At 38.5% G+C, this 25,003-nt stretch overlaps 1 protein-coding gene across 2 annotated transcripts in view; it reads left to right on the top strand.

Moving 5' to 3' along the window:
- Window positions 1-25,003, top strand: part of LOC105693233 (forkhead box protein O) — a 97,476-nt gene that overhangs the window by 22,267 nt on the left and 50,206 nt on the right. The window contains exon 1 of one of the 2 annotated variants that reach the window (XM_048658955.1): window positions 493-582. The exons of the other annotated variant lie outside the window; for it this stretch is intronic. Coding sequence (XP_048514912.1) covers window positions 508-582 — 75 coding nt within the window. The 5' untranslated portion in view covers window positions 493-507. Of the gene's footprint in view, window positions 1-492; window positions 583-25,003 lie in introns of those variants that run through there. 2 annotated transcript variants of the gene reach the window in all.

Below are 25,003 nucleotides of genomic sequence, written 5' to 3'. Positions count from 1 at the left end.
GAATTTATATAAGTATCATTATACACGTGTGACGTACGTACGTATACGTACGTATGTATAACAGCGCATCGAGTTCCGCTGGCAGATGTACGCGAAAAAGTAGAATTTTCTGAAAATTTTGAAAATTTCATTCCGTTGACGTGATACGCCTGCAGTGCGGCGTGGATTCGACGCGATTTTAAAAAAAAAAAAAAAAAAATGTTTTTTTCTAGCGTAGATGCTGCCCGTGATGGGATAGAAAATGATCGATTTGACGATTCGTTTACCTCGCGGTATGTATTTTGGCAATAAATGAAATCTCTTTGGGGAGAAAGAGGAAGAGAAAGAGGGAGAGAGAGAGCAGATGAGCACGATGTGTGCGTAACGGAGAGAACGGGGGGGGGATTTTTTTTTTTCTCTCCGAGGGGCGTTGAAGGGTGTTCGGGTATGCGGGCGGAGGAGGAGGTTTCTCTACTCTTAGATAAGTGTTATCACTCGAAACTCCAGAAGGGGTTATCATCGAGTGGTATGCCATCGTTGCCACATCATCGTCATCATCGTCATCATCATCATCATCACCATGATCATCATCTTATTGTATACGTATGTATTTCAATAACGTTTTTTCCGCATTATATTCTAAGGGGATGCACATTTTCCGTACAAGGTTAGAAGAAGAAAGCCACGCGCGTATGACAGGCAATTGCAAAATAAATGTAAATAAATAAAGAAGAGTATTTCTAATTTTTGCCAAAGTGGCAAACATGCACTTTTGCCAACGGTTCAAGTGTCAGTAGCTTATTCACCCATGCGTATCATATCGTAGCGAAGGAAAAAAAAAAAAAAAAAAAGTCTGGGGAGGGAAAAAAAAAAATAATTAAAAATAATTTCCGTAAGGTTGACGCCGTTATGTGTGTGCGTGTGCGTGCGTGTGTGTAGGATGTAATAAATCGATTAGCGCGTGTACATGTATCGATACGGGTATATATCTTATTTTTAATTTATAATACCTTACATATATGTCGTATACAGATATATATATATGCGCATGTAATTTCGATCTGTTCTTGGAATTTGGGTCAATTATAATAATTATTAGTTGTTGTCGTTAATTTTCCTACGTTGGCAGTATATATATATATGTGATGTATGTACTATGTAGTATTTTAGGTACAGCCAACGACTTGATAATATATATGTACACATAATTACATAATCTAAATGGAACTAAACGTCGCTTCGGGCTCTTCTGCATTGCTGTATCATATATAATTTATGGATTTTCTTCTACCTTTTTTTTTTTTTGTTTTCTCTCGAATTTGAATTTGGTTTCATATCACTCTGGAAAATATTACACAGGTAACAGTGATATTTATTGTTGAATAGTTGTTTTTTTTTTTACCCCACATTGAATTTTTGAGAGGACCTCATTCGGTTCAACTTGAGTATATGAGGAAAGTTAAATTGTACGATTTACTTTTGGAGTTTAATTATAAGAATTTTGCGAAACTTGTGTGACATATAAACGCGATCTTACACATACATAAGTACACGTCGTACGTGTAGCCTGGAAATTAGTACGTATTTTAGAAGTACCTTCGTGTACATAGGGGTATAGACTTTGGCACAAAGATGGGTGCATAGGTAGCGAAAGTTTCCCTTTAAAATCTAATTTTCTAAGTTCAGTTTCTGCGAACTTGTGTCAAGTTTTCGTACACTTCGTCTTGACGCCGGTCGGTCGGTCGGTCGGTCGGTAGTCATGACTACGTAATTAATGCCAACTCGAGTTTCTCATCCCTTTCCCCTAGTTTTCCTTTTTTTTTTTTTTTCTATTTTACAATGTTCCTCCATTTTCTTTAATTTTTTTTTGCTAGCTCTCATAATTCATTGTGCTCGGGACGCGTCGTCCAAGGTTTGCCGAGGTTACTTCGTTTGATTTCGATCAGTTTTTATTTTTATTTTTTTTTCTTTCGATTTTTCTTTCGGATGCGGTACGCAACCGATTCGGGATAATTTGTTCACCGCACGTGTCGTAGATTGAGAAGGAATGGAAAAATACTCGAAGGGATAATGTTGGGTTTCGAAAGGATAATATTGGTTTCCTATTCCGTTCGATAGGTTTTGACTGTTTCCGGTTCTTTCAAGGTTTCCCTCCCTCGTTGTTTTCTCTGTTTCGAATAGATAAGGGGCATAAAAATCTTGCGGATTACCACAATTTTCGGTTATCACGAATTCTCCATGGAAAAATTATTTTTTTTTTCCTTTTTTCAAAATTTCACACGATATAAACGAATTTTCGCTTCAACTTCTTACCGCAAGAGAATTTTTTTTACCAATTTTATGACCGTTGAAAAAAGTTTCCTGCAATTTTTATTTTTTTATTCATTTTTATTTTTTTTGGCTCTTTCGTTCGGTAAATTATGCGCGGTGATATTCGTATTTATTTGTGTGTACGTATATATATATATATATATACGCGTAATGCGACAGGGTGTCGCGCTTCGAATGGGCAACTTGTTGCATTCGCCCTTGATTCCCACGTTATACAAAAGTCCTCTGTATTACGTATACACACACCTATACGTGTATATCCTATGTATTATATATTACGTGTATTTTCCACGTTATGTGCTTACCTATGGCGTAATGAACGTACACGTATAGCACGGTCATCCACCCACGTGTATAGGTGGAAACGATTCAACCTAATTTACGCGCTTTGCGATCGAATGATTATTAATATATTTTTTTTTTTTTTGTCTGACGTGCGATTGAAATTCGAAATTTATATATATATGCATTCCTTTTCTCTCTATTTTTTGACGTCTCCGTGCGTGTGAAAAAAAGAGAGGAGAAAAAAAAAAAAAGCATATCGAAGGTCGCGAAGTGGCCCTTCCTTTTTCCCTCACTCCTCGTAGGTCGTTGTGGTTGTATAATACCTTTTTAACCGTGCACATATTTCTAGTCTTTGTAGTTAAAATTTATTATTTTCATTATAATATTTTTATAGCACTTCCGCGTTCAAAGTATACGACCGTCTAGATTCGTCTATTATCATAATATATCTATATAATCTGATGGGTTATAAATTACTTAACAGTGGTCGGTACCTATTCGAAGGTGAATTATTATACTCCGTCGACTTTTAACCTTGTTGATTTTTTTTCCTTTTTTCAATTTTTGTCGGTCTTACTTTTGCTCTTTCTTCTCCATTTATTCAGTCGTTTATTTTATTATCGTTATTGTTGATGCGATTTGTTGAAAACTGGAAAATTTCGTCGGAAATATTGAGATCAAAATTTAGATTTCCTCGTAACGAGCATACTATAAATAATCGATACGGTTGTACGTAGGATAGGAAATACAATAGATAATCATTTATCACACGTAACAATTCCAATGAATATTTGATGAAATTATGAGCTTTTGGAAAATCTGCTTGTCAAAGTACAAGAAAAGAAAAATAAACGGTTCCAGATGATTTCATGATTTCAAGTTTCGATTTTACTCTTCTGATTCTGGTTATTGGGAAATTTGTTGAATCGCAAGTTTGATTGAAAAAAAGATGCGAATATTCGTTTAATCAATTTTTCTTTTTTTCTGTTTCAGGTAAGTTTCTTCAATAACTACGCAATTATCGTATGTATCCATCCGTAATTTCTCCGATGTGCGACGAAAAAATTTTTGGAAAACCCTTTACTTTCACACGTTACGCGTACCAAAGGTAAAATATATTCAATGTTTATACGTGAACACCCGGTATACGAGAAATAGAAAAAATTAAGGAATATCATCGTAACAAGAGCGCAACTTTTAACACACCGCGTAACTTGAGCCTATCTGCTTCGGACAATTCGTCGCGTAATTTAAATTTTTTATTCAATATTTTATTTTATTTATTTTTTTCTTTTTCTTATTCGGGAGGGACACGCATACCTATGCACGCACACCTGTGGTATGTGAGGTACGCCGCGAGGGTTCCGCAGCTTTTTCGGTCCACGTTGAAATATAAATATGCGACCATCTAGCGCGTTGAACGTTTCTCACATGTGATGCGCGTAAGTGTGCGTCCGCGTAAGTGTGTAATATTAATAACAAACACACGCACGTTGTCGTCGTCTGCTGCGGATCGTATATACGCGTACACGGTGTAGATATACACACATGTGTGTATATATAGATATATATATATCCTAAGTTTGCGAGTAAATTTTACAGCCGCGCGCCACTGCGCAGAGAAAATCTTGTTGGCCGCCAACCGGCTGTTATAAAGTTGCCTTGATATCTGTGTGTGTGGAATGGGTGTCTGTTATGCTCCTAATATAATATACTGCAGCGAATGTTATACGTATACCCACCTCGGTGAAAAAGTATGTACATATATAACGATATCGGTCATACGTGCAACGTTCTCTGTATTAGCGAGAAATGCGCGGGAAGAAAAATTTCGCAAGAACCAAGCGGGGGATCATCCCCTTATCCCCTTATCCCCTTATCCCCCTACGTGTAACTGAGCATAGGATAATTTTCACGGAAAAAAATACAGACGTAGAAAAAGAAAAATTGCGAAATTTAGCTCGTCATTGATTCAATTTGAAAATCAAATGAAAAATACAATCGGACGAATGAAATTTGAACGGAAATTAAAGACTGGATCTTTCGCTTTCGGAATCGTCTGATTCCAGAAATGCAAATAAACTTTTCAGAAAAATTTCAAACGAGTCGTTGACGAGGTCTTGTGACAAAAACTGATCAAAAAATCAAGATATACATTTCTTCCATTCATTACACATAGGGGAAAAGTAAGTTTTCCGTGTACATTTTTTTGAGGGGGGCGGGGTGGGGTGGGGGGAAATACCGGGGTCGGAGGTTTTCGGTGCGGTTCGAGAGAGAGACACACAGAGGTAGAAAATAATGGAAGTAAAAAAAAGAGCGGATGATCGTCGAAGAGGAGTGGGAATTGTGCCTCCGACGTCATCTCGCGGTATGATCAGTAGCGGGGCTCAGAGGTTCTCCGTTTTGTTTATACACAATTTTTTTCACCGTCTCTTTTACACTTTACTTTATTGCGAGGTCGGTAGCTGCGAGCGAGCGAGCGAAAAAAAAAAAAAAATCGCGCATCTTATTCCTTATCATTATCATCGGTGTCGTCGTTTGCATACGCGTTGCACACGTACGATCGTCGCGCGCTTTGTGGTACACACAGATGCGCGCAGTACCGGCGTGTGTCTCTAGCGGTCCTGAAGGATGTGGTGTTTGTCGTAGGTCACGATTCGAGGCGATTTTTAAACGTTTTCTCCCACCCGTTTTCGCTCCCCCTTCGCCCCGCTTCCCCCCCCCCCCCCCCTTTCCTTCCCTCTCCTCTTTTCTCTCATCTTCCGTCTCGTCTCTTCGTTTTATTTGATTTTATTTTCTTTGAAACGTTTTTTTTTTCTTTTTTATCTCGACGCTACCGCGTGCTCAATACGTCGCGTTCCCGGCTTACTCCCCTCGTTCGCTTTTTTCGCCCCTTCTGATACCAATCCCGACCCCCCCCCCCCACCCACCCACCAACTTCGTCTTTTCCGAACAATTATTTGCGAATGAGGAGTATCTGCAGCACCAAGCGGATTATTTTTGCGGTTTATCGTACAATTTTCTACGGACGTGTGTAACGCGTCGTAACGCCGGCCACCGAATAGCTCGGAAAGAGAACCCGATGTGATTCATATTCGCGACTAAATATTAACCGCGCGCATTCGAGCCATTCCGCTGAGGGGAAACGAGGGGCAACGGTAGTTGTCAGCCTCGTGTTTGGCACGCTGTATTTTCAAGGTCTAATCTCCCTTCCCTCTTCGTTATTTTTTCATCTCTCTCGTCTCTCTCGTCTCTCTCTCTCTCTCGCTCTCTGTATTTTTTTCTCTCTCTAGAGATTGTTTAGAGTTCAGACGGTCATTTTTTGGGAAGCTGTCTCCCCGTAAATACGAACACGCCTTATTCTACATATATCGACGTGTGATAATATCGTGATCATATTTAGATATTTTTTTTTTTTTTTCCTCCACTTGCACTACGTTCATATGCACGCTTCGATCAATTAATTCTCAACCTTGCGAATGCTTAAAATTATAGAATCGAGAGAGAAGAAAAAAAAAATTCAGAATTTCCTCGAATATCGATCGATTAATTAAATCGTTCGTTTTTTTTTTCTTATCAATTCCACGGGTAATGAGGGAAGAAACAGAATTATGGAAAAGAAAGATGCGACATTGAAGAAAAATAAAAAAAAAACTTTATATGGAAAGAAGCGAGAGGGATAATTTTCTTCCTCTTCTCGTAACGTATTTTTTACAATAAATTTTCTCTCTTTTTTTTCTCTCTCCATTGTATCATATCGGTAACTGTGTATAAAATTATACGGCGGGGAGCGTTCCGTCGGTGCACGACCTACGCCAACCGAAGGTGATATTTCAGATGAACTCGCTTTATTGTAGCTGCGCGGTCGAAAAATACTCGAATCGAACGAACGGGTCCCGAAAAGGAGAGCGAGAATTTTTCCGTCCGAATAATTTCGAAAAATCTCGTAATCCGACAAGGTGTAAAATGACGTAGTGGGGAAAAAAAGACACCGGTCCTAACACCTTCGGTTCTCCGAGGGGAGTGGGAAGGGAGAAGAAATTTATCTCGTAGAAAATAGTTCGAACGAAAGGAGAGAAACAGAAAAAAAAAAAATCATTTTTTTTTTCTTTTTTGATACATCCACCGAATAAAATGAAACAAAATCGAATTGAAACGAAAAGAAAGAGCTGTGGCTGAAGCCGTTATCATTCGCCGATTATGGCCTATAATATCCTATCGGCAGGTTTTGCGCGCCAAACAAACATTCGACGATTTTATTTTATACATAGTCGGTACGTATAACATACACGTATGTACGCTCCTCCTTCTCATCCTATTTATCTAGTACGATACCTATACGTTTTTAATATAAAAAGAGCGTCTATATATATATTTACACATATACCACCTACGTGTTATGTATGTGGGCTCCTCGTACGATACGTATTCGTATACGTATTCGTATACGAATGTGTGGTGTATGAAGAATATTTATAAAACGATCAAGTGCGTTCGCGAAGCGACCGCGGTTTCTGTATTTCAGGGAATTTTTACATCTCTCTTCTCTTTTTTTCTCCTTTGCCATTTTTTTCTCTCTTTTTTTTCTTTCGAATCCATTCCGCACAGTTGATTACACACACGACGACGACGACGACGACGATTTCTGTTGAAAAAACGTGTAATTTATTTTCTATACGCACACACGTTTCGCGTCCCCACGAATTTCGCGTTTACGGACGACAATCGAACGATGGCGAATTAAATCGAAAATTTACAAAAATTTTTTTTTTTTTAATTAAATGAAAAAGAAGAGAGAGAGAGAGAGAGAGAAAAAAAAAAGAAGATTTTCGTACGATATCGCGCCTAGTCTGTACCGCTGCTGCGCCACGAGCCGGATATCCAACCGTTCTCTCGTTCCCGGGGTCACTTTCAGAGTTTATTAGCTTTGCTTAGACGACTCGCGTTTATACATATACATATATATACGTGATCCATATACCTACGTGTGTTAGGTACTATGTACGCTCGTATCGTAGTGGTACGTGAGAGAGGTACGTACGCTACGTGTGTGTACGTACGTACGAGACGATGCGGCTACGAAATATAAAAATTGTGTACGTACGCGAAGGTGGTGGTGGTGGTGGTGGTGGTGGTGGTTCATCGCCGCGTCGTAGATCGACGAATAATAATTGGTAGGTTTGATCTCCGCGATGACACCGAGGCGAAACTCTCTCCTCCCGTGTTCCTCTACGGTGCGAGGGTATGCGACTGCGATTATTGTATAATTTTTTAATAATCGCTGACGCGTCAAGCGCGCAACAGACGTCTGCAGGTGCAAAAATTGACGACGAAAAAAAGTCTCGGAAAAGAATGAACGAAAAAAAGAGTAGAAAAAAAAAAGAAATAATTACCGACACCGGGAACGAAAAAGACCGAAGAGAAGGGATTTTCCGACCTACCCGATTTTTAAATCGACTACAAAATGCTTGACGCGTACGAGTGTCGCGTATGTGTATATGTATATGTATCGCACCTACGCGTACAGGTGCGCGCAACGTCTGCGAAGTGTCTACCCGTCGCGTTTTGTTGTCTGTTGTCGACGATTGTGCTTCGGAGATAACAATGATAATAATAATAATAATAACAATAACGGTGATAATAATTTCCCCGTGCAGGTCGAACGAGAAGGGAACGTATGAAAAATGATAAAAAGAAAAAATTTAAATAAAAATTCGCTCAATTTTCGTATAGGTGCAAGACAGAAGTGTACATAAAACTTCTTCTTTTCTTCGTTGAAACTTTTTTTTATTCTACCATTCATTTAGTTGTTTAATTTTTGTCTTTTTCTTTTTTTTTTTTTCCAATATGCATTTCGCACGACGTCTGAAGGTGACGATGATACTGTAGTACAGACAATATGTATACCTGTGCGCAATTAGGGCGTGGGAAATCGAAACGGATTTAGGGAGAGAGAGAAAAAAATGAAAAGAGATAAGAGGAGAACGTTTAAATCGACGGAATAAAAAAGAAACCACGAAAAAATGCACATTTATACGTACGGTACATTAAATAAAAAGTATAAGTACATTACGCAGCGACTGACTGGCCACGACCTACGCCAACGAAATTCAAGGTGACAAGCTACAGGCACCGCGACGTCGCGAGAATTCCCCTACCTATACATGCAATATGCGTATATATATTTTATATATATATATATATATATATATTTACAGTTTTTTTATTTATATAGTATATAAAATAAATACGCAGACGTGTCGTGTATGACTACATTTCCCACCACTCTCTTTTTCAATCCATGTGGAATAAGAAAAAGAAAAAAAAAAAAAAAACCGAGAAAAATGAAACGAAGAATTCGTAAAAATGAAAAAATAAAAATGATGCATACCTATAGAGGGGGCAAAGAGGGGGGAAAGGTGAGGGGAAGAGGGGTACCCACCGTTTATCGAACAGCGCAATTTTTATCAGAACAAATATATGATATATGAACGCATATCGAAAGTTTATTATATATATGTACGTATATATATAATAATATAACGTTAATACATAGACTGCAGCGATTGGAATTTTTAATCATGAAATTTTTCTTGCCTTCTTATTCTTTCTTTTTGTTTCTTTTTCCTCTTTTCTTTTCTTCTTCTTCTTCTTCTTCTTCTTCTTCTTCTTCTTGTTTTACGTTCTCTTATAAATTTCTTTATTTTACTTCTTCTTTTCCCTTCCTTTATTAGTTTCGCCACTTATTTACTGCACTTTGTTTTAATTATACAAATGCACGATAATGTGTAACGTACAGTTTGCGAATCGTTTAGAGCTGCACATGCACATGTCTACGTAGGTAATTAATGAGTACGATATTTCTCCCTACCCTCACCTCCCTCCCCTCGAGATTAGACGGTGCAGCGACTCGGTGCGCAGCAGCCCGTTTTGGAAATATTTCCTTCTCATTATTATTTCTTTTATTTATTTATTTATTTATTTTTTTTTCTTTTGGTTTTAATTTTATTCTTACTCCCATGTTTCGCCAGAATTATCCAGCTTTCGAAACCGTACAAAGAAATTATATTGGATTGGACGTACGTGTAATATCACAGATTATAACCGAACGTCTAATGAGTGAATTATTTATTTTTGTTTTTTTTTCTTTTTTCTTCAATTTTTGTTTCATTTACATTGTTTTCCCTGAGTTTTTTTTTTTCGGCGGTCATTTTTTATTCCGTTTTCAAAACTGCCATTTAATTTTCGTACGCGCTCAGGTATGTGATCATGTAGGTATGTTATCGAGACGTGTACGTATAGGTATTATTATAGCGGTGACTAACGAAAATCTGTATTATAGACACATGGGTATGTGTACAGGTCGCGTCGTTATGTATCACATAGTCTGCGCGGTATATAATAATTACGTACATATAGATATTTTTTTTTTCCGTTCGTACGTACGTAAGGATATGGACATACGTGTGTGTATACACAGTCACTCGGTGTGTATGCAAGACTCGCCAAATGTAACAATTTGCATTTCATAATTATTCAAGTGTATTGTCTCTGCGATCCTTATTTACTTATATGTTATATACTCCTGCTGGTATGTAATATATTTTAGAATCTACATACACGGAGTGCAGTTGACAAAAGTATATTCTTCTATTTTACACACCTCGCAATTATGACGCGTCCAGACATTTTTATATAATTCTTTTCTTCTTCCTTTTCCAATTAATTTATTTTTCTTTTTTTTATTCATTTTTTTTTTGGGATTTTTCTACTCTTTCAAATTTTATTCTCCAACGACTCATCTCCGCTTCAACGCAATCGTCTCGCGACCACGTAATTATTATATATAGAGAAAAAAACAAAAAAAAAAAAAAATCACAGACATGCAAAATCACCGTACATGCGTCAACCACATTTACTTGAGATTACAACAAAAACTGGAAAAAAACAAAAACAAAAAGAAAAACGTGTACAAAACCAGAAATAACCAAAATCGCGCATAGCTTCTCTCCACATGTATACACAATTTTTCCATGTATCGTGTACAGGATAATAAAATACAGAAATGCGTTTAATTCTCTGGTGCAATTAATCGGCGAGCGGTTACACGTGCGTGCTTGCTTGTGTGTTTCTAAATCCATGTGCAGGAGATGAGCGTTGGAGGAAAAGAGGACGGGAGGGAGGGAGAGATCTCCGGAGATGGAAAGGAGAGACGCGTTAACTCGCGCGCATGTCGCCGCCGCCGCCGCCGCCGCGTTGTCCGGTAGTTCGGGGTACCCACGCCGTCGTAGGAAAAATGGTGGGATGAGGCCAGAAATTGGGGCGGGGCAGGGAGGGATGGATGGACGAACGGACGGACGGACGGACGGACGGACGGATGGTCACGGGCGACGGGAGAGGAGAGAGGGAGAGGGAGAGAGGGAGAGGAGCCGCACACGTTCGCCAGGCGCGTTGTCCGAGGTCGGTGCTCAAGGTTGTAGATGACGTCACGAGTTATTTCGCCGCCGACACTGCGATCACCTCCATCCACCTCCATCCACCTCTCCGACTCCCATCATCTACGCGCGATACATACCACCGTATCGATATATCGTATATGTACTTTACATGTATATAAATATATACATACATACATACGTTCGAAATGTTTGACCATCGTCCGTCCGCTGCACATGATTCCGGAGATGAGAGGGAGAGAGAGAGAGAGAGAGAGAGGGAGAGAAAAAAAAAAGTTTGAGACTTTTGAACGACTGATTTGAAAAAAAGAAAGAAAAAAAAAAGTCTTATCGAAATAAATCGAATCGCGATTCCGCGTTGAACGATGTATAATTGCGTTTGGATTATGGTATTTTAATTGATTATTTTTTTGATCTTAGTTTTCCTTTTTTTTTTTTCTTCTTTTCGTTTAGCTGAATCGATGTGTCATTATTGGAACTATATTATATCTCGTATCGTGGCCACAATTTTTCGAGAAACGACGCACGTCTTTTTAACGAAGGTGATTTATGTTGAACATTTAATAATTTAAAGTTGTTACAGTTTTTGCAATCGTTGACGGTACAGTGCGATCGAAATTTCGATAATTCAATCGCAATTATTCGCTATTTTTGAATATAATTGTACGTTGGAAAAATGAAAAGTCTAATTATCGTCGCAGTGGAGGAAAACGGAAAAAAAATTAATAAATCAAAGTAAAGATTTTCAATCGCATCGCGCTATGCCCATGGCCCACGAAATTATTCATCGCAAGTATAGACTCAGGGTACATACACAACTTGGGTATTATAGATATTTTTCGTTTCTTGGGAATGTTCAATATTTGTTAATTTTCGTTTGCGCGCGGTCATCATCGGTATTAGGTATACCCGAAGATAATTTCGGTGATAACGAGGATGCTTGTACTAAATTTTCGAGAGGTCGTTATAGATTTCTTCTCTCTCCCTTTTTTTTTTCTTCTTTTTCTTTTTTCTCTTTCTCTACTCCTAGTTCAAGTTAAATGGAATTTTATTCGTCGCTATTATATCGATATGCATGTGCGCCGCAGCTTGTGCAGTTTTTTTTTGTTTCTTTTTCAACGATCGAAAGAAGAGAGAAGTAAAAAAAAAAAAAAAAAAAGATGCGTTATACGCGATCTACATAATATCCGTGTGCACATAATACTAGAACTTAATTTTCCAGTTATATCACAAGTAAATGGAGATTCTAGTCGCGATCGTATGTTACAACCAATCACGGTATTACTACCGGTAGCAATTATTAACATGCGTATACACGTGTGTATCGTTGCGTAAGATTATCCGTGTATATATATATATATATATATATATATTATGGCCACATAATGTGGAGTCTCTAGTTAGTGCTATCTATACGTCTATTTTATCGCGAGCGATCCCAGCGAGGTCTGCTCTACCTTTTCTATGCATTTTCCTATCGTTCGCCTAATTGTATTCCGCGTATGTTTCGTGTATATTCGCATTATTTCTCACGCCCGAATTTCATCCCCCGGATCCGTAATTACGGACTTGCGGCGGATCATGAGACGGAAATGTGGGTGTTTTTCGCGACGATATTGTCCAGCGGTGCGTGAATTGTATAACCCTTTTGGTCCGCTACGAAGGGCGAGGAAAATTGATCGATGATCGATACACGCGATTTTCCGACAACACGCGGTATTTAGAAATATGGAATAAGTAAGATATTGCAATAAATAGAGTGTACATAGTTCTATATATATATATATATACACTATATTACATGTACATATATATACATACACCAGGATTATCGAGGGATTCGATTGTCATGGGAGGAAACGTGTCGTCCAGCGGCTGCGGTTACCGTAGCGCACGCGGTGCACACCGACCGTCCGAAATCCATTCAATCCTTTTCTCCCCATTTTTCTTTCCGTTTTCCCACAGGACCTTGTGTACGATCTACGGTATACGCGTATTGCCGTTCGCCGCTACCGCTGTACATTATTATTATCCGGTGCATGGCCAAAAATTTTCCAAGTACAAGATGAGAGAGATTTGTAGCCAGAGTTGTAACCCACCGGGAAATATGTATAGTTCGAAAGGGTATAAAACGCTGGAAAATTCTCTTTATGCCTATTGTGCGCCATTCGTGCATAGGGATATCGGTAACTAGCCGCCCCGCTACGTCGAAAAGGATTTTTTTTTTTTTACACCAAAATCTGTAGAATCGCTCGCAAATACCCAGTCTATATGTATATCTTGGGACGAATATCTCTGCTCCATATATTTTTTTCTTCCTGCCTTATTTTTATTTTTTTCTTCTTTCTTCTCGTGGAAACATCTGTCGTGGCGCGATCGGTAGATTCGTTCGTTCGGATTCACTTAATTGATTAAATACAATCACCTTGTATCGTAATTGATTTTTAAAAAAACTTATTCAACTTACACCGCAGGATTGGGTTAGAAATTTTGGCGATGATGGGATGTCAGTTTCATTTGATCTTATGTATTCGTATGTACGGACGTATAATTATAGTATACATACATTTATATCTTTACATAGAATTGGAACAGCTGCGCGTCAAAGGGTTTTGGTTGCGTCGCAATTCTGAATACACCCCTATTATAGATACAGTTTGAAAAGAATTTTTGCGAAATATATCGCGTCACTGAAGTTGCATTCCCATTTTTCCGAAATGCAGCTGAATTTTATGCAGAATACGTTACGATGCACGTAAACCTTTGTACATAACTGAATGGGGTTATATTATTGTAGTTTCGCGCAATATATTATCGGACAGATGCGAGTATTACGAGGTGAAGTGTGCCAAATGAATGAACCGAAGGAAAGAATGAAAAAGAAAGTGCAAGCGAATCGACCACCCGGAAATCTTGTTTCCATTTCCTCTTTTGCGAAATATTCCTTCTTCGAATTATTTTATCGCGTAAATAAAAAAAAAAAAATAATAATTCAAATTCAATCGAGTTGTGAATCGTCACAAATTTTTATTGCAACCGCTGTGCACATGCAACGCAACGAGATGACATTCGAAAATCGGAATGAAGTTGCAGTAAAAAAAAAGAAAAAAAGATTATACGTGCGCGATGTACAACGTGTATATTCCGATTAATCAATTGGTATTTATAGGCGGTAATTTGATTCTGTTTTTTTTTTTTTTTTTTCTTCCAAAGTGCAGTTCGCCTAATCACATGTGCATAACGCGGCGGGTATAACGTACGAATTATATACGAAATTTTGATTCTTCTCTTTGTTTTTTTTGCTTCGTTTTTTTTTTTTTTCTTTATATTATATATTCCTTTTTTGCAATCATTTGCTCTTCTATTAATCAGTTTGGATAAAAATCAGCCGCGAGACAGCGCAGACTGCAGTATAGCATACGATGCGCCTCACTGATAACCTACCGTCATATTCCAACGCGAAGGTCACCTTGACTTCGAATCGCACTCTGCACTCTCCGATGTATTGTATATATACAATATATATACACAATATTATAACGTGTACGTACACGTGTGTGCATTTATATATGTATGTACATAAGGAATGCGCAAATTCCGCAAAACTTTTGGCCATATTCGTAGTAAATTATATACCGTGAGTGTATGTGTTCGTATATTGAATGTATCGTACATGTACGTACGTAAGGAGCTAATCCGAGCGCTGCGCAACTACCTACTCCGTTAATATCCCGTTATATTAGCGTATTTTATGTATACGATTATAATTATAATTATTATGATATCCTTATAAATCTGTGGCTACTGCAATTATCAAAAACAACGAAAAACTACGACTCTACTCTACCTTGCAGCCTTGCAAGAGAGGAAAATAAAACAATATGATAGAAATGAATGGGCGAATAAATAATCGACGAAAATTCCGTGAAACCTTTTTTTTTTTTTCTGTTTTTTTTTGTCCACACCGATTCTCGGCAGTTGCGATTCGAGACAAAAGTTTTTCACTTCTCTACGGATACCTAAATTTGAATTTTCGGTTTTGATCTCAGCCAAAAATCCGTGGTTATACAGTGAAAAAAAGAATATGAGACAAAAAAAAAATGGAAATTTAACAATAAAATAGAGCGAAGAAAACATTTGTAAAGACGACTTTTACGACTCGTGAGATGATCCTTGAAAATGCGCAAAAAAAAAAGAACGAGAAAGAATGAAAAAAAAATGCGTTGAACATTTTTTTTTTTTTTATCTCGAAGCGCGGTGTGATTCCAAAATAGTTTTTTGATATTTGAAGTATACATGTACATAAAAATGGGAATAAAGAGGATATTTGTAATTTGTCATCTTTAATTAGAATCTATACCGGATTGCCGAACGATAATTACTTTTTATACGATTATTAGTCACGTCGTTAATATCGTTATATTGTCATCTCAATTATTGACGATGATAATTTTACGACGTTTACGCCCACTTATGGTACGCGTGTGAGTGAATTTTTTTTTTCACAACGTTTTCGGAACTGACCTACGTCAAACAGTTTGGATATACACAGACGAGACGATGGAGGAGTAGTAGGAGGCGAAAAGGAACCTTGAAAAATTGACGACGACGACGTGTGTCTATTTAACGTACGAAAAAGTGCGAATATTGCAGACGTATAGTGTTGCGCGGTGTACTGTATCGTTGGGCGGTGGTATATTACATTCGGTATGTAAAGAACGAGAGGAGATTCGAGAAAAAGAAGAAGAAGTGGTAGAGGGAACGAGAAGACGAGGAGAGAAAGAGACGCGATTTTTTTCTTTGTCTTAACTTCCCAGACCGGCGGGAAAACGCCGCCGCGTTATCTCGTAACGTAATTTATCTGTCTCTCACCGTCGATAGGCTTATAGTCGTATAGGTATTGCAATGCCTTTTTGTTTCCTTTAATTTACTTGGGTTTTTTAAAATAAGATTTTTTTTTATTTTTTTTTTTTCTGTTTCTTCGGCGTATCCGAAAGTCATAGTTTTATGCTCAGCATCTGCAGTTACTACTTTATACTTATATATACCTGCGGAACATTCTCCCGCGCTGTGCAGCCTCCAAAGTCATTGCAATGTGACGCGGCAGAGGTTCTCAAATAACATTTTTTTTCTACAACTCAAATTAACCGTGTGTACACTCACGTGCGTGCGTGTGTGTTCTCGGAATATGTATACCTAAGGTATTTATACGTAACGTGTATTACTCTACCAGACCCGAAATACCGGCGCACCTTATGCCCCTGGTCATTTGCATCGTTCGGAGACGATCTCCCACGTCCGTCCCAAATTTTATTCTCCCAGTTCTCGAAATTTTTATCTTCATTTTTTATCTGTTTTTTTTTTTTCTTCTATCTTTTTTTTTCTTCTCTCCTCCGCCGTACTTTTGCTCGCTCACTCCGCAAAATATTACGGAATAGACGTGGATATTTGAAAATATTGCACGTGTTATATGAATATTTGTTTGTTTTTTTTTTTCATCTCTTCTCCTCTCTCGTTTTTAACTTTGTCGATATTCGGAGATTTTTTTACCTTCAAATTTATTTTCTTTATTCTTGTTTTATTTTATTTATTTATTTATTTTTTTTTGTTATCAAAAACGTGGTGCTTTTTTTTGGGAATTTGTTCACTTTTTTTTTTTTCTATATTCCACGCGTATTCTCATATGAATATTGTATATGCGTATATTTACCTGTACGGGTGCGTGTTTTTTTTTTTTTTTTTTGTTTGTTCTTATTTTTATTTGATTTAGATTTTATTTTTTGGAACAAAGAAAAAAAAAAAAAAAAAGGAAATTTTTGTTGGATCGGTGGGCGTGCGCCGGTGGCAGTGCCATCAGCGATAAAGTATAAAGGGGTAGTTTGTTCGAAATTCTATGGAAATTTGCTTTAAAACTAGTAATAATCTCGATCCGGACGTAACGGTTCGTTTATATGCAAATAAGCTGGGAAACATGCTTCCTGGATGGACAGGTATATATATATAACAGTACGTATACGTATGTATGTATAGGTATACCGTACGTACACGCGGGTAACGTAGGTATATACGTTCGTACGTCAAACAGTGTTTTCGAACAACCACCCTTTTCGAATAGTATCACGATTTACCTGCCAAGGGAAATTACGGAAACGTACGTAGCCGGGTAATAACCATAACGATCCTCATCGAACTCGAACGAAATACGGTTTTTTAAAAACGACTTTCTATCCACGTTGGTTCACGCGTATCACGGGGTGAATTATTTTTCAGTTTTCTCCTTTTTCTTTTCAAAGTCTTTCGCGATATTGCAATTTTTTTTCGAAAAATATTTCATTTATCTCTCTCTCTCTCTCTCTCTCTTCTTCCGTTATCATTCGATACATTCGATGATAATAATAATCGGTCATCGCCGAAATTTTAATTGATTTTCTCGTAGACGCGTAAGGAACACGGTGTAATTTTTGAACACCTGGTTACTGAAACTGAAATATACAGGTAATTAACTTCAAGGGTTATTAATTTCCGAGTGCGCACCCTGCATCGTTCGAACGTCCTCGATATTTACGTGGAAAAAGAAATGTTCGCCGCACACAGTCGGGACGTTCGATCGGGATATGTGTGTTTCTAAATAATATGTGTATCCTTTTTTACCACGTACATTTACGCGGGTGTGTTTTGTAAAGTATATCGCGATCGCCGGTGGGCTGGATTATTATTTATTTTTTTATTTATTTTTTTTCTCTTCTCGTCCTTTTCCCTTCAACTTCCTTTTTTTTTCAAAAGCTGTCAACTCGATACTAATTTGTAGTTTACAACCCGTACCCCCCCGCTTCTTTTTCTCTGCCTGTGAATTATTTATGCGGCAATTAAGCGGTTCTACACATCTACTACTCGTTCGTGTACCTGTGTGCAAATAGATACTTTTCTTTTCAGTTTTTTTTTCTTTTTCTTTTTTTTTTTGTTCAGGTATTCGATGCGAACGATTGTCCGGTACGTACATACGTTGTCATCATCGCGTACACTGTGCTTACACGTATACGTGATATTCTCCATAACTGTAATAAATATATACTTCGGTATACACGGGTACATAGGTATGCCACTGAGCATTGGTGTGATATTAAAGTTCCATCAAATACGATAGTTGACCGCGAGAGGAAAAAAATCAAAATAAAAAAACCGAATAAAAAAAAACACACGAAAGAAGATGATAATCCATCGAAGTGTCGTTTAGTAGTCGTATAGGTGGTACGCACCACGTATATACGGTGTGCGCGCTCGCGCGTAGATTATACGGATGTAAATTGTTGCCTTTAAAAAATGTACACGATAGGCAAAAGGTATCGGGGGGCGTATCTGATGCTCAACGACCACCTTTCGGTTTTTTTCTTTCTTTTTTTTTCTTTGTTTTTTTTTATCCTCGCGGTCACTTTATACGATCGTTTGATAGCCCGATGATGAATTAACCTGTAATTATCTCGTAGCATATACCTATGTACATCCTCTATCGCTTTTGATTTCAATCCTTAAACGTCCCCGTTATTACACACACACACAGCTGCGGGTACGGGTGTTTGGTAGGATACCTCCGTGCACGGGTTACTCTTACTATTAATGTCTCGCGACGCGCGTCACGTATCGCAATTTTTTTCCTCCCCTGCGTATTTATCTATTTCTCTATTTATCTATTTCTCTATTTCTCACACCCCCCTCCTCTCTCTCTCTCTCTCGACTCGTCGATCGGAAACGAATGCGAGGATGTTTTTTTCATCGAAAGTTGGATCGATTAATTGAAAAATAATTTTTACGCTGATTTTCTACTCCTGAATTTTCATCTCGAGGGTTTCGAATGAGTGGTGATTTTTTTGAACGGTCGTTCGTAAAACGGATCCTAGATTCTATTTCTATAATCTATGGGATCAGGATCTATGTGACGTTTTTCAATCAACCCCCTTTGGCCAGCGTTTATCCTCGATGTCTATCAATCCTTGTTCGAAATAAGTCATTTCCTTTAGCGAGCCGCGCGCGCGCGCGGTCCGATGGGGTTAATTATTCAAATGAGAGAAATAAAAACGAAAAGAAAAGAAAAGAAAAGAAAATTAAAGCAAAAAAGAAAAAAAAAAAAACAGACTTAAAGAGGGGCACGTGTAGCGACGGAATAATTACACGGTGAAAGTCGTTTATTTTTTTTCACCGCCGCTACTGCATCGTTTGCTCCAACTATTAAACCCTCCCCTCGATCGAGGGTTGAACGAGGTGTTAAGATTTCAAGATTAAACAGCCTTAGCCTGAAAAATGACCTGTCCATATAATTACCCCTCAGCACTCGCGATCGACGTTGCCTTGGTGTCTGTGTGTGTGTGTGTGTGTGTTTTTTTTCTCCCCCCCCCCCCCCCTTCGTTTTTGCACTCCATTTTATTTTTCACAATTTCTCACGAATAGGTATACAGGTAACGTGTATTTTCTTTTTTTCTATTCGTTTTTTTTTCCCTTCCGTCATGCACCGTACTTCGAAAATTTTGCGGATACCGGGGACTTAATTGAGACAGAGAAAAGAAAGGACGGTGAGCGAAAGGCGGGGGTGGGGGGGGGGCGGCTAATTAAAAATGGTCAGTGGACCCAGAGAAAACCCGATTACCGTTAGAAACGCTTCGTTACGTCCGATTCCGAGAGCATTCTCTCTATACACATATATATATATATTTTTTTTTTCTTCTTCATCTTTCGGACTTCGATTCTTTCTTTTTTTTGTTTTCTCTTTCTTCTTCTTCTTTGCTTCATTTTCGTTTCTATCGGATGACGGGAGTTCGAGCTTCGAGGTTGATACGGTACGTTACGAGGGGTGCGGGTCGGTCTTTCCTTCGTTCCTCGCGGACTTGAGAAACCTATATAGGTATATGTATAACGAACGATCCGGAAATCCCTTGACACACCGGGAAGCTCGTGATGCTGCTGCCGCTGCCGCTGCCGCTGGTCTAGGTAATTTTCGGTCGAGTAAGCATATCGGGACAATTATCGTCCCCCTCGAGAAAAGCTGCACACATATACGTATAATGTGTACACATAGGTATACGTTTAATTTCATCTCTTTCTCTTCTATACCGGCTTTCGCAGATCTTTTTTCTTTTTCTTTTCTTTTTCTCTTTTTTTAATGATTATTATTTCGTTTATCTTATTTCGATGATATTGAATCTGACGTACGGATGGAAAACCGTAGAGGTGCTGCGTAGATTTGTATAGGTATTTTATAAAAAATTGTTTTATTTTTTTTTTTTTTTACCTACTTCCCTCTCTCGTACCTACAAGCGCAGGTACTCCCGTTGGAGAGATACTAATTTGTCTGGCATTAGTAGGAGTTTGTAAGCGCCCTCGAGTCACGAAGACGCAGACGGGGTGTCATTGTTGAGCTTTTCAGTTGTACGGGTCTCGAAGGTAGATAGGGAAACCTTGTTCCGATACACCCGCGACACTCCAGATTTCCGATCCTTCTTACCGCTGCATCCCTTGGGAAAACTTCGCCTTCCCTCTCTCTCTCTCTCTCTCTATCTGATATCTTTCGCTCTCTTCTTCTTCTTCTTTCCATCGTATCTCTCCGTCGCTTCGTATTTCTCACTCTCTCGCGAGTCAAAGGTCGCGTTTTACAGCGACGCTCAAATTCTAGGTGAGAGAAATTTGTAGAAATTTTCATTATTTTTCGCAACCCGTACGGTACGCGCTGGTTCGCGGTAACGCGTGACAATGCAATCGTAGTGTTCGGGGAGCGTTTTGGAAAAACTTTGAATCGAAGGAGAGGAGAGAGGAATCGAACGGGGTCTCGGAAAACGTATCTTACGAATTGAGAAACCCTGCCTAGCAACTGGTGTCTTTAAAATCAGTATAACTTCACCGCAGTAGGGGCGTCGCGAGCGCGACTTCAGGAGTCAACGATGTCGTCACCCTTCGATCCTGCGACCGACGCCCGGCGTCGCGTTCTCTTCAATTGCAATTAGGCGGCGATATACGCGGTGCTTTTTTTTTTTTTTTTTTTTATAACCATTTTTCGTAAGCGCCCGAGTAAAATTACATGCGGGTATTTATGTACCTGCATCGATAAATATATCCGTTGATGATTTTTCTCTTTTTCTTTCTTCTTCGTTTTCTCATTTCTGATGATTACGACGACGGTTCAGGGGGTGAGAAAGAGAACTCAGTCAGTCGCATCAAAAAATGCGAATTTCAAAAAAAAAAAAAAAAAATTGCCTCGCCTCAGTTTCCCATTTTCTATTTCTTTTTTTTTCTTCTTTTTTTTTCTTTTATCGCGTCGCTTTTCCGACACTTGTTGCTATACCGCGGGCAGTGAGTGCTTTCGCTAGAACTTACGGGAATTACGTTTCGTCGATTAATCGCTCGAACACGTGTAGTTCTGTTATGTAACCGTACGCCTAAATATCGCACGATTTCCTAATCAATTAATTAGCGAACGAAGTTAATTACCCTTCACATCTGACTCGATACGATCTTATCAAGATTCGGTCGTACCTAAGCGTTACGTTATATAGTTGCACCGCTGTACACTCCTAGGATTTAGAATCCTATTATATCAAAATCGACGGACGCTTGTGGATTTAAAATCCTACAAAAGTTAAGTTTTTCCTGAAACTATAACAAGAGTAATTACTGAAATTATAAAGTTATCGCTATAGATGGGATATCATCAGGATCCGTCCCGACACACTTTCTTAGGGCGTCGCGACGCCCCCTCCTCTCATGGGTTTCACGGTTGCGTACATAAGGGTTGCCTAGGTAACTCCCGCGGTACACACACGCGTACACCTTGGCAACCTTAGCGCGTTACATAAAATCCACGCGATACATTATGTATATATACACATGTATATAGAAATTTATGTATGCACATTTTATCAATCCTTCGAATCGCGGTGCGACATAAAATTACACGCCCTCCTATGTACCTCGAACCGCATCATCAACGTCGAGGGCGAAACGACGTCGAGAGGATACGTGAAAGAAAAAAAAAAAGAAAGACGGACAAAAAAAAAAATATTCGGGATTACGTATCCGTATACGATACGTTATCTTTGTCCGTTTTTGTATATATGGTATATACCTGTGTGTGTGTGTGTGTGTGTGTGTACATGCGCCCGTGACTCGCATTCACAGCGAGCGTACAGTAGCATTGTCATTTTTTAAAGTGCAGAAAATCTTTGGATCCGCATAAGATTTTTCGCTCGAATACTTTCCGTCGTACTCGATCCTTTACTTCCTTCTTTCCTTCCTCGCTGATATCTCTTCTTCTTCTTTCTTCTTTTTCTTCTTTTTTTTTTTTTTTTACATACACGTCAACGCTATGCGAACTATTTCATCGACAACGACGCGACAAAGAAAATCTCTAGCTCTCGTACACGCGCGATACACCCAAGTTCTCTCTCCAGGGTGCACACCTCTTCGGATGTACAGTGTAGCGTGTACCTTGTAGGTATGCATCTATTTTTCTACATTTCTCTTTTTTCTGTTTTTTTTTTCTTTTTTTTATTCTCTATTCTTATTCTTATTCGCAGGGTATATCTGACGGTTTATATCGAAGATGAAAATCGAATACGGATAACCAATTTTTTAATTTTCGACCTCACACAAAAATTTCGTTATTCACGGTCGAAAAATAAATTTTGAAAAAAGTTTGGCTTGACAAAAGTTATTTAGAGTTCGCTCAACAATTTTGAAAAATTTTTGAACTTCGATAACTCGAAATTGGAGAAGAAAAAATGGAAAAGTTTTCTTGTGCAGAGTTGTTGAGCGATGTCGTGTAACGATGAAAAAATTTCCGACCACTGAAAATTAAATAAAATTAGGGGTGGGGATCTCGATGAATGAAAAAAAATGATTTTCAAAATTGTCGAGCTAACTCTGAGTGATTTTTGTCGAGCTGCACTTTACGCGAGATTTATTTTCATTAAAAATATAAAAAATAGAAATCAAATTTGGCTCATAAATCGAAACGAAAAATTCTTAAAAAAACTTAAAATCATTGGAGATAATTTTTCACCGGTGGATTCGGCATCGCCTTTTCCCGGTCGGTGATTTTTTTTTGTTTTTTTCTTTTATTTCCAGCGTACCGAGTTACGTTAGGAAAACTGCACGCGTCCGAATTGGCAATATTTCGCGAACGAGCTAGCGCGGCCGCTCGTATCCGTACGGCGTGTGTTACGCGTTTATACGCTCGCGCATATAACTCGGGAGTCTCATAGTTGCAACGGGGATGGACACCGTGGAACGGTGTAGAATTGCCAATATTACGGTAGAACGAAGGAGATCAAAGTGCCTCGGTCAAACTCCCGGCGCTACAAATTTCCGTGTACACATATATATATATATGTATATATACACTACGTACAATACACGAACAACGTGTACGCGTGCACGACGCTGAGTACCTGGAGCCCCGCACGACCGAAACGAGATTGTCAATTTATCGATGATCGTTCATCCGACTGTACATACCGTAACGTACGCGCGCTCGCGTGTCCACATTTATATTTACACGTTGCACACCCCGTACATCGCATGTACGTACGTACGCGCGCGCCCCTACCTATACAGAGTAACCGTGAATACCGACGGATAACGAACTGACCCATGGATTTCTACTACGTCCTACGTACGTATTACTCGGGGTATCGCCGATACGAACGATGGAAACGAAAAGCACCTATATCCGTGGACTCGAACGACATTTTTGAAAAAATCGCACGCGTTCGACATATTTCCCGTTTTCCCAATGGTTTGAGAAATGATAATTTTTTGTTCGTTGGTTGGAACGTTTTTGCTCATTAACGTCCACATGGGCTTCTCGCGCCTCCGTTCAATTTTTGAAAATAATTGTCATCGTCGTCATTATTTTGGAAGACAGAAGGGACACGAAATTTTTACGTCACACGAGCGATGAAGAAAAGTTTTCTTTTTTTTTCCCTCATTTTCTAAATTTTTTGATTTCTTCTCGTTTATTTTCGGAAACACATTTTCATCCGGGATATTTCCATGTATATACGTGGAGAATTTCTTTCGCGTTTCGCTGTACGGATACCTGACTCGAATCTATACATAACTCGTAGATCCTCGCCTCGAGTGGCTGGACAATCGCGAAAACCGGATGAAAAAAAGGAAAAATGGAAAAAAAAACGAAGAAAGAAAAAAAAAAAATGAAAAAAAGGATACGCATATTTATGTATTGTGTGAAATGGTGGAAAGGCACTCCGATTCCAAAAAGTATTGAAAAGAATTTTCTCCCTTTCTTTTTTTTTTTTTTTTGTGTTGGGGGATCTTTCTTTCTTTTCTTGTATAGAATTGTGGATATTACATATGTATATATACCCATTCGGTATATATACTGAAAAATGACATCTGCTAATTTTAACCCATTTTTGCGGTGGGAAGGGTTTTTTCTTTCTTTCTTCCCTTCGTAATCTTCGGTATTTCATTTTTTTTTTTTTTTTTTTTCATATCAAATTTGGAGACGGTAAATTTTCAGAAAAAAAAATCTGCCTTCAAAAATGCGGTCGTACGATAACTACTTACGTAACGTCGAATACATCGTTGTGTTTCATATAACCGTGGGGCATAAAGTGTAACGACTTTTAAGGCTGTGGAAAATTACGAAAATTTTCTCGAGAAAAGATCGTTATTTAACGAGCTTGGCCTGCGCATGATTATCGTACGCGTGTCCTGCGGTTCACAATATTCCTACTGTATGCGTTTTTCCTACGGACACACAGAGTCGAGAATATCTTGTCCTGATGTAAGTCGGTAAAAGTCAGCAAGATAGTTAGTTACTTAGTTAGCTTCTGTACGGTAGTTAAAAGTCTCGGTTATTTTTGGTGATAATCACAGGCGATTAGAACGTCGTCGTTGCCTGGAGCGTTTCGAGTCGAGCTCGTGCCTTTTTTTTTTTCTTTCAG

This window comes from Athalia rosae, chromosome 7, assembly GCF_917208135.1.
Source record: "Athalia rosae chromosome 7, iyAthRosa1.1, whole genome shotgun sequence".
Taxonomy (NCBI): domain Eukaryota; kingdom Metazoa; phylum Arthropoda; class Insecta; order Hymenoptera; family Athaliidae; genus Athalia; species Athalia rosae.
Note: the sequence above shows the minus strand (reverse complement) of the source record. Positions and strands in the feature narration are given on the sequence as shown.